Below are 15,096 nucleotides of genomic sequence, written 5' to 3' on the forward strand. Positions count from 1 at the left end.
TCATACTTTTTCTCCTTTATCTTATCTCTTTCTCTCTCTTAGGGATTGGATGACATATCAAAACATAGCGAAGCAATTAAACTGGCTATCTTATAACCAGACTCTGATTGTAGAACCTTTAGTTTAAACGATATTAGAGAGACAATCTTTTTAAATATGAAGAATTTAAAAAATCTTTGGAAAGCAAAGGATGACAAGTAGAATTATGTACTCCTGGATTTCATTCTTTTTGCTGCTCCCTCTTTCTTGTTCAAGTAAATTCCATTACATCATTAAAAGATTAAGTCCCAAATTTTTAAGTAGAACAATACAATTTGTTCTCATTTTTTATACAACTATGTTTCAATTTTTATGACAGAGATCAGTTTACGAATGGGATATGCCGCCGAGAATATTCTTGAACGGATGTTCAAATCGCAGCTCAAATTTTAATGTTTATTACCATATGCGGAACCGCGAGTGGGAAAGAAAATCCCTGGCAATTTCGTGTCGACACCTTGGGGGAACGTGTATCCTCTATCGTGCCGTGTCTCGGAAACACGGCACCGTTAATGGGCGAGCGCGGCTATCCGCGCGCGGCTTATCGGCAAAATGCAAATGCGCACGTACGCGGCGCATTTAGAAGTCAAATTATATCGTAGACGTCGACGCGAAGAAGAGCGTGCGGCACCGGGATCGACAGATGGCTTTCGTTCGGTTTTCATCCGGACGGAGATCTTGACATTGCGCCTCGCTGACCTTTCCACCTGGCGTATGCAGAGGCGCGCGTATTTACGGCGCGCATTTGCAACTAAATGTGGCGATTCGACTCTTATCTCGCACATAAACGCGACGTCAAATAAATATGTAAATCTGTCTCACTTTATTTCCAGAAATAATTTGTAATTGAACGGGAATAAGGAAATTCGCCCGTATCAGCCGTGAATTAATGAGATAATGAGGTAGAACGAGTGCGGAAAGTGAGATAACTTGGAGGAGTATAATTTGCAACCGGTAATAACTGGCGACCGACCAGCATTATTATTTCTACTATAATTTACTGTGGTACCGTAGATATGCCGCAGATAGGCCGGAGTTGTATAGATAATAGAAGATACGGCCGTTCACGCCTCATCATAGAGAGCGAAGCTCAAGTGAATGCATTAAAAAAGAAACCCGACTGGCACGACGAACGTTGCCAATGTTCCGACTGTCAATTAACGTCGATTTGTAACGATCATCATGATAATTACCGCGGCGCATTTCACTCGCGAACGTATATACATGTGACTTAATTATACCAAGTGCCTCTCGATAGAGCAAAAAGAAATCAGCGACGGATTAATCCGACTTTCACGAACTGCCCGATGACTCTACCAATTTCGAGACTGGACCGGTATCGAGTACCGGTATCGAGCCGGTACCAAGTGACTCGGATAGAATACGAGACACAAAAGCAAAGCCGCCGCGCGAGGAAGCGCTTCAAAATGAGATTCCGATTCGGACAGACAAGTCAGACAGATAGACAGACGGCAGCGCGCAACGGTGACGACGTGATACGTACTGTTCTTCTTCTTCTGACCGGTCGAGGTCTTGGGCGGCGTGATCGAGGACGGCGGTCCATTGTGATTCGGCGGCTGCGGCTGATGCGGATGCACGGGGTAGATGGCCGGCGGGGGCACATGGGCCAGAGTCGGCGCCGCCGTGCCAGGCTGATGATGCTCGTGATGATGATGAATGTTGCCCCCCGGGTAGAATCGATCTCCGCCCCTGTAGACGATCGGCGGCGGTGGCGGGGGCGGCAGGCCAGCGGCGGAGCCGCCCAAAACCGCGGTGCTCGTCGAGCTGCTGCTGGGCACGGTGCTGCTGGTCACGGCTACGGCTGAAAAACGGACGGTGTTAGGTGATTACGCGTCATATCTTCTCTGCACCTCCGCCCGACTCGCGATCGAGTCGGGCACAGATGTCGAGGGCGACAATCGGCGACGGTTACGGCGCACGACCAAACAACGAGTTGGTTTCTACTTGTTAGTAGACTGAAAGGAGAATTTATATGTCGAAATGGTTGTTTCAGGCATGACGTTTGAATATCTTATCGCTGAGAACATCTTGGTACTTATAGAACGGCTCTTGGTTCTCTACCGATACGCTGAGAGAAAAAAATGGTTGCAATTACCATGATTTAACAAGCAATAGTCATTTTTGGTGCCAACTATATATTTATAATTGTTTTAACCATGCAAATTATAGTTATTAGTTATTGTTACTATGGAAATAATAAGCAAATATTAAAATTATAATAACTTTAATATTCGTTTATATTAATTCTATAATTATTTTAAGACACTGAGAGAAAAAAATTTTATATTAATATTTAAAATGATCATAATTTATAGCAAAATTTTGTCACAAATGGTATTACTATAAAAATAGAGCTCTTAACTATAATTATTTTACCAATTATTTTGCATTATAGTCACAAACATATTTTTCTTGGTATACTCGTTCGGTTTCAGTATGATTGTATGGGTACTCTGAAGGATCGTATTGCGTGTATAGAGAATAATATATTTTCAAAGAAAGGCTCTCTAACTGCGTATGTACGGTTGATTGTAAAACAAATTTCCTTTCTCTCCCAAGAAAAATATTTAAAGAAAAATACTTCAACAAAGTATTTACCATTGCAAAAGATACTTTTATATTTAATAGCTATCTGTTCCATGCATTCAGACTTTTTCTCTTCATGCATGTCACAAGCTCTTTACGTTTAAATAATATATTTTTAAGTAGGATGAAATCGTTTCGTATTTTCAACTCGCCTATCCATGTTAAATATCTTATAAATCTTGCAGTGTAAAAAAACAAAGTTTCCTTTCATCTCTAAGATAAACACGCTGTTAAAAAACGGCGAGGAGAAAATCTCCTTAAATCGGTTTTAATGTATAAAGAAGTACGGATAAGTTTCAGAAACTGCGAATTGAATGCAGCGCGAGAGGCAACCTTCGTCATCTTCACACTTTCCCATCGCGAAGACCCGCCGATAGCCCCTGCGTTATTCCGAACGCGCAACTTGGTGTGCTGTACCTGCTAACCCTTCGAAAATAAAACTCGCGGCCGAGGAGGTACGTGCACCCCCCGGCGATATAATTGTGTGGAAGTAGCCGCGCGCGAACTTCTCGACGTCTACCGTGAATGCGAGGTCGGGTCTCGCCGTGGAATCTTCAATGCCCGAGACGCCGAACACACCGAAAGAGAGAGAGAAAGAGAGAGAGAGAGAGAGAGAGAGAGAGAGAGAGAGAGAGAGAGAGAGAGAGAGAGAGAGAGAGAGTTCAGAGTTCCCGGCCAGCAAAATAGCTGGTCATTATGGCGCATGAATCGTCTCTGCCGGGGCGGAGGTGGCAGGAAGAGAGAAAAGAGGGACCAGGGGGAGGTAAGAGGGGGACCGAAGGAGCGGGAGGACGCTTCGAGGATGCTTCGGAACGAATTGGGGAGAGAATAGCGGGGCGAAATGAAATGGTAGAATTTATTGTGCCCCGGGACACAGAATTGGTCCCCCTCCGGCCGCAACAAATGACGCACGGTGAGGATTATAATCGATAGGGATTATTTAAGAGAGAGGAGAGAGAGAGAGAGAGAGAGAGAGAGAGAAGGGGAGGGATGGCGGGACGGACGACAGGAGGGAAGAAACGGGGGCGCGAGGTGGATAAGAGGAAGAACGAGGAGGAAATGAGCTCGAAAGGATGGCGAACGAACGAATACACCGCCTGTTATGGTAGCCGTTCCTCTCACGTAACTGATTACGGGATAATGAATTTATGGACCATTTCTGTTTCGTGCCCCTGATTCTCTTCTCCCCCTTTTCCCCTCCTCGCATCCCTACGTTTTTTTCTCAGGAACACGCGTCTTCGATGGAGGCCGCGCGGAACGAGAAAGCGTGAAGAGTTAAGAGTGTGATTTACACGTGGAATGAAAAGGCGGTGTCCTTCGTGCAAACGACGCCTGTAATTTTAGATTATGATAATTGAGAAATTAGAATATAATTGGCGCGCGGATTATGCCTTCCATGGGAAGAGCTCGCTGCGCGTTTCGGGCACCGTTTCGCAGAGGGTGCGCGATGCAAATGAGGAAGAACACGCGAGTGAACTCGCACAGTGAATCGTCACGCGAATTATTCGCGGAGGATAAGTTTCGGCCACTCTGTCGGATCTTGGAGAACAAAAGAAATTCATCGCTATTCGATCCGAAGCGTTTCCTTCTGTCTCGGGATCAAGTATTATTCTCTAGTGCTTACAAGCGTTTCTTAAATAAAAAAATTCAATTTTAATTAAGATTGGAACGATTTTCCTCTTTGCTCGTATATTAACTTTTGGGTCTTTCAACTTTGCAACGCGTTACGCCACGAATACTTACAGTTGTTGCGCGATGTCGCCGACGAGGAGGTCTCGGCCTCATTGCCGCAGCAGACCTTGAAGACGACCTTCATGTTGTGGCTGGTGCACCGTCCACCGATGCGCCTGTGGAGATCGTCCTTGGACGAGGTGCTGATGAAGTAGTAATCGTGGCCCGGGAGGAACTCGAGGCCCCCGGGTTGCGGCGTGAACGGCCTGAACGTGATGGTGAAGTACATCGTTTTGCGCGGCTTGTCGCACACCGCTATTACCCGCGGACTCGGGTTCGTTATCCGACATGTCTCGTACTCCTCCTTGGACACCTGCAAAACGCCCAAGAGAAATACTGCGGTCAGTCGCGACGGTATAATCGATCGGCGATGCGGGACGACGCGCGGATCGGCGACACCGATCGCTGATTGACTACTGTGAAAGGTGCCATCTTAGCGTTTCCCCCCAGCGAACCGATTCCCGGGCTCTTCTGTAGAAGAGGGCTTCATTGTTGGAGCTAATCGTCGTGTAGGAAGAACAGCGGAGACAATGGGACGACGGATGGCGGAGAGTGGAGGGACAGTCCGGACAGTCAAGTGGATCGAAACGATTAGGTCGCCGACGACGCAGGAATGGTCTTTGGGAGGTTTTGCTTTGCTCGAAAGGGTGGACGTCACCGGAATGTTTGATGGCCACGTCCGTGAAAGCCGAGATTCTGCCGCGATATCCGGAATTGGTTATCGGGGGAACGAAAGTTTGTAAAAACGTATCAATGTGGAACGCGGTGTCAGATTTTCGTCTTTACACCAGCGACAGTTTTTTTGGATCTGAATTAACTTTTAATCGAATAAAAGAATTTATAGAAAAATATTTTAGAGAATAAAAATATTACTTGGAGAAATCTCTGCGGCAAATAAAGAGAACGGCGAAAAAACTTGTTGAAAAATAAATAATTAAGAAATGGAATAATCTTCTTCATCCAAAGATAGAATCGCGCGCATCGAGCCGAGATTAAAATAGAGAAGGAGGTCGTGAGATTGCCAAACGTACTTGTAGATATGTCCACTATTTCTTTCAGTTTATCGATAAATCTACATTTTAGTAGTACACGGTACGCTCACTGAAGAGCGGATGTCGTTTCGGGAATATAATGGAAGCTGGTTAAAGAACCAGTTTCAAGTAGCAGCAGCTGTCTAAACATTGGCAGACTCCGATCGACAATTTTTTATGCCTAATACAACTGATGTTGTCATAGAGACACACACATGCACGTCGTAAGTTATTAGTTTGGAATTCGTTAGCTAATAAATGCATCGAAGGGAAAGGTGTCGCTGCATTTGGCTCGACTATCGATATTCAGATAAATATATATTGCAAAAGTTGACTTACGTTGTAAATGATGTACTTCTCAGCATCGTCATCGACGTACGAGTCCGGCGGATACACGGGACATATTATATTGACTTGATCATATTCGAACATTGCGTTGTTTTTGTTCACGTCAATTATGTGATCTGTGTTGTCTATTCGAAATCTGTAACATAAAAACAGACGGGATTAATTAGCAGAGAATGGAAAGATTCCTAATTGAAAGTACGATTCCTATCTACCATGCAAATATAAATTTATTCTAATGCTGATGATAACGCGAGCAAGAGTATCACAGTATTAATTATTCAGTGAACTTCCTTTGTCGAAACATTATTTATTTTGCGAGATAATAAACATATCTTTAAAACTGTATTACTATCGCAAATGCATGTTTGGAAACCGCATATCAAAAACTTTACACGCGATTTGCTAAAAATCTACTTTACAGTCTCGGAAGCGTATTCAGGAAACGCTTCTTGCGGGGATCATATTTCTCGCAGACTATGGCGATGCAACGTATACCGCCGTTTCCGTGCAGCAAGTTCCAGGACTATCCGTGAAACATTCGCGAGATACCGACGCCTCCGGTGGAGCCTGGGAAGGGCAGAGAGAGAGAGAGAGAGAGAGAGAGAGAGAGAGACCGACCAGCGTCCCTACGGCCTGTCGGTAGCCAGGTCAGGAAAGGGAGAAAAAGAAAAGACGCGGACTCGCCCTCGTAAGCACCCAACGTCAGATAGGCAGGCACCCATGGTGTCGAAGCATCGCGCAAGTGTACGTACACCGACCCTTGTACAGGATGCCTCAGAAACAGATTTTCCTCAACTGGCAACTTTCTCACGAATAAAGTGAAAACCAAAATCATCTTTCTTCTAGTACCTTTCGGCATATTGATATCCGAATGATTCAATTACCATCATGCTGAAGTAAAAATTTATACAATGTTAAATAAGAAAGATCTGACTCATCCCGCCTCACTGGCGAGTCAAACGTTATTGACGTCTTCACATTGAAGCGATCACAGCGGTTTCGCTTGGCTTGGCATTCTCTATCCAAGCTCAAACACCCTGTACTTCTACGCGTGCGAGTATGCGCTTAGCCTAGCGGCCGTGCACATACACACACATATATGCGCGTCGCCGCATTATATAGCGGCGGGTTCGCCGATGAGGATACTCGGGGAGGACGGAGGAACGAAAGGTCGGCGGATGAGCAGAGGAAGAAGAGGAGAAGGTGCAGAGAGAAGAGGTAGCGGACAGTCCCTATATAACCGGTTCTTACCGCGAGCACTCTCGCACACGCTAATACGCGCTCCGTAAGTCGAGGTGTGCATACGCAACGGCGACGTCTCCCTATTCCGCGACGTTCGACCTATTTCGCATTCGCGACTCGCGGCAAGAACTTGCGCCGTCATTCAATAAAATTAATAAGTCGCGAAGAAACTCAATGTAAGACTTCACGCTCCATCAATATACTTTATATGTATCAATATATTTATTTATACATTTATCTGTAGATCTACGCGAACGCTTATTATTTATCTATTTCTATAATAAACCTTCTGAGAAATATTTATTTTATACTAGCGTAGACACGAAGACGCCTCGTCTCGTTGCCGCTGGTCTGTGATTTCGTCGAACGGGACTGCATATTTCACCGCGTTGCCGGACGCGGGGCGTCGTGCCGTTTTTCACTTACGCGAGAGAGCATCTCGATTCCCCGTTCAAGCCATTTACGCTTATAGATGCACGCACTGTCGGGCGCGTCTACTTTTTGCGGGCGCATCACCAGCGCATCCAAGCCGCGACGTAGAGCTTTACACGGGTATAACCATATTTATTCTCTGTCCCTCGCTCTTTCTTATGCGCACTTGCCTTCGCGCTGGTAGCGCGCGCGTTCTTACGTGTTTAGAGTTTACCCGTGAGCCGGCAATACGTACACATTGCACGCATGGTAAAACGTACAGATATTTTTGTTGCTTATTCTCATGCTATCTCACGTGCGCTTCCGCGGTTGGACCACGTACAGTTGGAGCCACGGACGATATGAGCCGCAAATCGTATTTATCTTTTTCCCATACGTATATTTCAGGTTTTGTTGTATACTCGATATTAAAACTTCAAAATGCATTTATCATTTTTGAGAAAATATAGAAAAGAATTAATTATAAAATGCAATCCTTTTGATAAGATTCAAGTAAAATTTTTCAAATAATTTTATTTAAATTTCTGTTGGATTTATTTCGTTTGTTTCCTGATATTTTTTTTCTCATCAAAATATAAATACAGCAAAAACTGATGATTTTGAATTTATTCCCTTTTGTTTTCAGCTACAAGTTAAATGATGAAATAAATAATTTTTTTTTTCTATACATATATGTATAGAAAAATTTTATTATGTAGCTGCCATGTTGTGGTACTATTAAATATAACAAAATTTGTGTCAATTTTGGTGCCCTTTTGCTAAAAAGATTTGTATCAAAATTTTACAAGGTCTGTTTTCAGCAAACTTGGCTATCTGGGTACATTTATGATTTTGTTATAAAGCTCAATCCTTTTCAAAATTAAAACTTTATAGTATACTTTATTTCGTATAAAATAGAAAAGTCATATAAAACGTCGTCCTTTTGATAAGATTTAAATGGCATTTTCAACTAATCCTATTTAAAATCCAGTTTGATTTATTCCGTTCTGCGTTTCGTTATACTTGTTTGCTTTATTATGGAAATACAGACATAAACGAAACCGATAATTTTAGATTTACTTCCTTTCGTTCTCAGCTACGGGATTACGATGAAGTGGGTCGACCGCAAATTTGTCAAACGGTACGACTCCACAAATTTGATATGAAACTTCTCATGAGAGGAATGAGCGCTTCTCTCACGCGCGTGCACAGTCCACGCTTGTCACGGGAGACATGCACGACGACGACGACGACGACGACGAACGACGACGAGGAGGACGCTGTTACAGAGGAAAATGCGAGCGTCGGATATACGCGTCCCGACATTTCGGAGCGTTAACGGACAATCTCGTAAGTGGGCGTGTAAGGGCTCGAAAATTGGAAGGTAGGCTGGACCTCGGCCAAATTAACGTTTGGCGATAATATCCGCTCCCTCTCGCTCGTCGTCGTCGTCGTCCTCATCTCGCCTCTCTCTCTCTCTCTCTCTCTCTCTCTCTTTCTCTCCGGGGTATCCTCGTCCGGGGTCGGTCGAGCCCGATACCCTAAACGTGCAACAACGCGGTCCAAGGAACGCGTGTGCGCGTGCATATGCGTGCACGTGCGAAGGCACGTGTGAGTGCGCGTGGGCGTATAGGACGTTTCGTTCGCGGCGTGGCCATTCACGAATTTATTAGAGACCGTATATGTACGTGGCAGCCTGAATTACTCGTGATAAAAACGCGCCGTTCTCCTTTCGCCCCGAGTTCCCTCCCCTACCCTCCCCGTTCGCCCCGAGAGCGAGACAAGAGCAAGAGGTTTTCAGGTCGTCGTCGTCGTCGCCGTCGTCGCGGATAATGTACGCGGAGGTGGCTATACGAGCGAGAGCAGCTTTATCGCCGTTTCCGCCGAAACACGTAGTCTCAAATGTATTTAACTTTTCGCCCTGCCCGGAGGAACGTTCGTTCCTCTACGGTGCGGACTTTTTACTCGTTCGATTATTGCCGTCGACGGGTTAGGGACCCGGGCGAGTGGCCTCGTCGCGTCTTCCTCTTAATCGCGAAAGTTCGACGATAATCCGACCTTTTTCCCGTCGCTCGTCGCTGATGTTGGAATTTCCTTTTTTTTTCTCTCTCTCTCTTTCTCCCCTTTCTCGAGCATATCCCGGGCACCACGGCAGTTATAAAATAAGATCGCCACATTCGCTCTTCCTCTCCTCCATTCTCTCTTCTTCTAGCTGCCACAAAGAACGGACTCTCTTCTATATGTACACGTAGGCCAGACGTGTTATTGGTAGCCCCGATGTGTGATTTAAAGGATCTCCCTCCGGGGAATGGTGTCATTTGCATATACCTATGTATTCGTAGGATCCCTCGAGTATCCTCGTATTAATGTGATACCTCGCCTCGGTTTTTAACAGTTCTTTCCTGGCCTTAGGTAAACACTCGGCATGAATATGTATGCCACCTCGCCGGTGACCCGTCCGAGATTCGAAACTACTACGCAATGGACATCGAGTGGCTCGTTTCATAGTCGCGCGTCCCTGTACGCGATCGCCATATAGTGGATCGTCCTAACGATATATTATTGAACGCGTGTATTATTCGGCGATTCCCCGTCAACCCGGCGTTGCGACAGAGGATAACGGTATGTCGGATAGATAGGAAAACGTGATCGCCATCTCTCCCTATTGACGGAGATGACTAAGTATGGGATATCGCTGGCTTTGGGTTATTTACGATTTAATGCAGGATTATTGGTTTTAACTCCGCTCTCGCGCGGAGCTAGAGAGTTTCCCTTACCGCGTTACAAAATGATAATCATATGCTAACCGGTTGTTAGTTACGCTTAATCCTATACAGATAATAAAAAACGAATATTCTTATTACCAGAATATCTTCATTTCCAAAAATGTAAATACTGAAAGATTGCCGTTAAACAGACATGCTTGGATGAAGAAACTCTGTACGGAAAAATATGTTCAATAATAATTTTCATGAATTGAGAAGAAAAAATATAGGATGGGAAATACAATATCTTGAAACTAATTAGAATTTTTTAATACTATTATTATCGAAACAATCATATTGTGTTCTCGAAACAACTGTTATCGTAATGAATTAAAAATATATTGCTGAAATTAAGATTCTCAAAGTCTTTAAAACAAGATTTTACACTTATGTATAAAAGAATGATTACGTTAAACAGAATACATTAGTTTTAACTTGATGCTAATTTTTTTATGCATCATTTTTTATTATATCCAATGTTGATAGCATTTAGCATGGGAGACGTAAAAGGTTGAAAGATAAAGATAAACTAAATATAAATAAATTAAAACTAATGTGAAATGTTAAAAGAATTAATTTTTAAGGCGAAATGCTACACATGATTTTTAGTACCGCATTATCGACGAGGCATCAGTCGAATACGATCGGGCAGCAATCTTCCAAGTGATTTCCGTACGAGTGCAAAAGTGGATTTGGTCGTCGACACCGCGCCATAACACTCTACCTCTAACTGTCTTCATTAATTCCCACCACTGTCTAGCCGACGCCAATCAACTACCAAGCGAATCCTGCGAGAGGGTCTTCCTAATTGGAATCGCGAAAAAGTGGGCGTGTCCCAATCCTTCACCATCGTTTCGAATCGTTCCTGTGGATTTCTGTCAGCCATTCGGCGGCGACGGCAATTTTCTGTTCCACTAATTTCAACGTCGATAACTAAAATTGCATTTCTTGAACGCTGTCGTTTTACTGTACGATATGTAATGTATCTCGTGATTACGATACGGATTAATTTCGGGCGCAGCTATCATTCAACTGTTCCCCTGCGCTAAAAAAGATAAAACCGAAAAGAATAATGCGCAAAATGAATTTTTATACTGCCCCGATACCGTTAACAAGTCAACGTCCTCGGGATTATACGCGTGCAACGAGAAAATTATATGTAGCACGCAGGCAGGTTATTTCGATCGTCCGACTGCATCGGGGAGGGTTAATGCAATCGTCACGATCTGCCGTTCGCCGGATTCACGCCGACAATGTTGAAACGAAAGCGCGAACAAAGCGGAGGAGCGGGTTAACCTGCCTGACCGAAAGCAAGCAACGCGAGGCGATACATTCGCCCACAAAGACCGCCTTTCGTACGCCGATCCTTGACCCTCGCGTGTCGTCAAATTGAAAGAGAGGAGATCCCGCGAGAGGCTCCGCGGGACGCGAGCGTCGCGCGCGATTCTCGGTGCGTCGCAACTCCGCGAGCTCGGAGCCCGATGGATGGACGGACGGCGGGACAAAGCCTCTCTCAGTGAGAAACCTCGGTGAGAAAAGCGAACCAACGCGCGTCGTAAAGGAGAGAGAGACACGGAGCGGAAGAGAAATGTAGAAAGACTGGGGAGAGAAAATAAAATGAGGCGATACAGAGACGGGGGACTTGGTGAAGTTTCATAGCTTGGAACACTAGCACTATTATTAGCAGCTATTATTCCTTCTCCGGCAGCAGTTTTCTCAAGTAGGTTGGTTGATTAACGTTAAGTAGGTTTACGTTAAATGTTCCAATTCGCCGATGTTCGTCCGGATGACTTCCGGGAACCATGGGTGCGCCTTTTGCGCGCCTCCTCTCTCAATTAGAAAATTTAATGAATGTCTCTGGATACGATTATTCCGCGAGGTCGTTTGACAGAGCTGTAAACTCCGGAGCTCGTGAGCCTCATTGCTTTACATATACGGATGCGCGCTTCTGCCGGCGACGAAGAGGAGGCAGAGAGAAACGTAGATGAAACGGACGCTCGTGCACCAACTGTAAGCGGGATATTCTGGCAGGAATATCAAAGCGCCGGGACCGCGTCAAAGAGCGCGAAGAGAGCGCAGCGCATGGAAAGAAGAAAAGAAAGGAAGGGAGAAAGAAAGAGGGAGAGAGGGAAAAGGAGCGAATGCAAAAAGGACACCGTGAACGGAGCGTGGACGTTACGGCTTCGGGACCACCGCTTGACTCTTTCATTCATCATGTTCATTCCTCAAACGGGCATTGTGCCCACGTATGATGTACGTTTCTTTCTCTCCGCTTCTCTTGCCACCAAGTCGTAATATTCGCGGGACCGCAAATCGTAAACGAAGATATAAATTTGGTTCGCGCACTCACGTCGACACGCGAATTTATCGCCCTTAATGTTGTTTTATTCCACGGTCGAGATTAAGCCGCTAACGTAATAATTTAGCCCACCCCGCGTTGTAAATGACAGCCTATCTAGTTCTCGGGAAGATAGCAAAAGAAATCATTGGATATCGGTATCTCCAAGAGTGACATTCTGCACGAGAGCAGCTCGCTCGATCGAGGAGAAGTCGCAGCTAAACGGCAAAAAATTACTCCTCGAGTTCTCGTGAGTCGTCTCGCGTCGAGAATCGTCCGACAAAAGGAAAGGTAAGAGCGTTAATTTTCCGCGTGAAATCTGAACGGCGCGGCGCGGCGCGGCGGCGGCCGTGGGTATAACACGTCCGGGGCGCGGAATCGTTAAAGTCCGTTTCTCGGAAGGCGCGTATCGGCGGGGCCCTTCGCACCTGCCCGGCCTGCTCGGCCGACAGTTGCAAGTGCTCGGCAGAGAGAGAAACAGAGAGAGAGAGAGAGAGAGAGAGAGAGAGAGAGAGAGAGAGAGAGAGAGAGAGGTACCATGCGTCGCGTCGTGATTGGCTCCCCTGGGGGGTGATTTTATTTCCGCCCGATACACGACCGGGCCCTTTGTCACACCCCCCGACAGTTGCATTCGCATTGCACTTTCCAATTTCCGTCGCTGTCGATCGCGCCGCGAGGCAGATGTACAATGGATTTGTCGCGCGCGCACTTCCCGGCGCGATGTTGTATCGATTCTATCCGCGCGCTATCCAGAAATTCGCTGGCACGCGCGTCATCCTTTTATCGTGGAATTATCTTATTCGTGAAACGATGGCAGATCGCAGCGGCGTTTCCCCTCCCAATTTATTGAAAACACAGAAATTAAAAAAAAAAAAAATGGAAATCAATTCGAATCAATCCAGTTTACGTAGTAAGCTGCCTAAAATTCGCGTTGGTACGTTCAACGTGACGGACGTGCATTCATATATCTTATTCATACTTAAACGCTAAATCTGGCTATTTGATTTTCAATCTGAAATAACATTGCATACATATATGAGACGGATAAAATTCTCTCTCGGATTGGTTCTTCTGAAAAGCATCATCGGGCCTCCCCGGCGAACGCTTGAAAAGGCGGATTTACGCGATTCACGGACCCTTCAATTCTTCTGTATTCTCGCGGTCGCGTCCGTTCCTCAAGTGCCGTGCGGTTCGGAGATCTCTCACGGCAATATCTCATGTTTCGCACGCATGTATACCGTGCTACCCTGCGAGATGCAATAATTGGTCGTTAGCGCCTACACACCTATCATTTGCAACTGCAGCGCGCGGTAAAGTTCGTGCGCGCGGCCGACATTCGAAAGCTGTTGCGGTGGCGGCGACGGCAGCGATGTAAAACGTGACTCTATAACAACTTCCTGGACGACGTCGACGTCGGCGGATCCCAAGCCCCACGAGCGGCGACGGCGTCGGCCCGCTTAATGCACGACATTAAGGCGTTACGTAAATGCGTCTCGCGTGCTGCGTGCGGGACGACTCGCTGCCGTCGTCGGCGGCGGCGTCGGCGTCTTTTGGGCGTCTCTCTCCATTAAGACGACCCGCGACGTTATTATTAGTTAACTTCAAATATTTATCGTATTCTTCCTCCACACGGCCTCTGTCGCCTGTCGCCCGACGGATTCGTCTCGCGCGGACTATTCTCGTATTCGGGCTAAGTAGGGACTTACGGTGAACCGAGAGCAGTTAGCCGAATTTATCCGATATGTGAGAATTAATCTCTCGATTTTTGGATTATTTAATCTATTGCTTTAAAGATAGATACGATTTATAGATTAAATTGATAGAAATAGGTTGCGCCTAATAAAACACGAGACATAGATTCGCGTGACGTAAAATGGTGATTTTTAAATAATTTTATAGGTCAATATCAAAATTATCTTGTTAGATTGCTATTTAAAATTTTATACATATTCATAAATAAAAGATTAAATGGATTTTTCTGGCATGGCGAGGAAAATAGCAAGCAGAGGAAAAATGTTCCGTGAAAAAAAAAAATGAACATGACGTGAAAATATAACAAAAAAATTTCTAGGGAAGTTAGTAAATATTAGCTTAAGGATGTATACGATACCTGCAAATTAAATAAAATTTGTTTAATATTAACACTTCAAACTATATACATACAAAAATTATGTGAATAAGATTATATTTTTATTTAATGATTCGTATTTACGTGGAGAGAAAGAGAGCAAAGGGGCAGAAGATAGGCGGAAACGAGTGCCGGAATTCGAGCGCGTTTCCTCCGTCCGGGAAAAAGCGGCCACGGCACAGTTGCATCATTCGCGTCTCGCGCATTTGTTACGCCAATCTCTCGCGTCTTTTTGCCGCGGCCGGCGGGGCAATCATCGCGCGAGCGTGTTGCTGGAAAAAGAGAGAGCCGGGAAAGAAACGTTGCCCTCGAGTCCTGGTGTAACATAGCCTGGAGGACAGCGGTGACGGCGAGGGGAATGTTAGTTAACGAGGCGTCGGGTGATTTTATTCCCCCCCCCCCCCTGGAGAGAGAGAGATAAAATTCCGTTTGCGTCGGCGAGTTTTAACTCTAGCT

The 15,096-nt window shown here is 45.4% G+C and overlaps 1 protein-coding gene across 4 annotated transcripts in view; it reads right to left on the reverse strand.

Moving 5' to 3' along the window:
• LOC105196693 (ephrin-B3) overlaps positions 1-15,096 on the reverse strand; it is a 568,116-nt gene that overhangs the window by 9,268 nt on the left and 543,752 nt on the right. For all 4 annotated transcript variants that reach the window (XM_011162744.3, XM_026134887.2, XM_026134886.2 and 1 more), the window contains exons 2-4: positions 5,748-5,892; positions 4,390-4,690; positions 1,544-1,861 (exon numbers count right to left, since the gene is read on the reverse strand). In XM_011162744.3, coding sequence (XP_011161046.1) covers positions 1,544-1,861; positions 4,390-4,690; positions 5,748-5,892 — 764 coding nt within the window. The remainder of the gene's footprint in view (positions 1-1,543; positions 1,862-4,389; positions 4,691-5,747; positions 5,893-15,096) is intronic.

Source organism: Solenopsis invicta, chromosome 3 (assembly GCF_016802725.1).
Source record: "Solenopsis invicta isolate M01_SB chromosome 3, UNIL_Sinv_3.0, whole genome shotgun sequence".
NCBI lineage: Eukaryota > Metazoa > Arthropoda > Insecta > Hymenoptera > Formicidae > Solenopsis > Solenopsis invicta.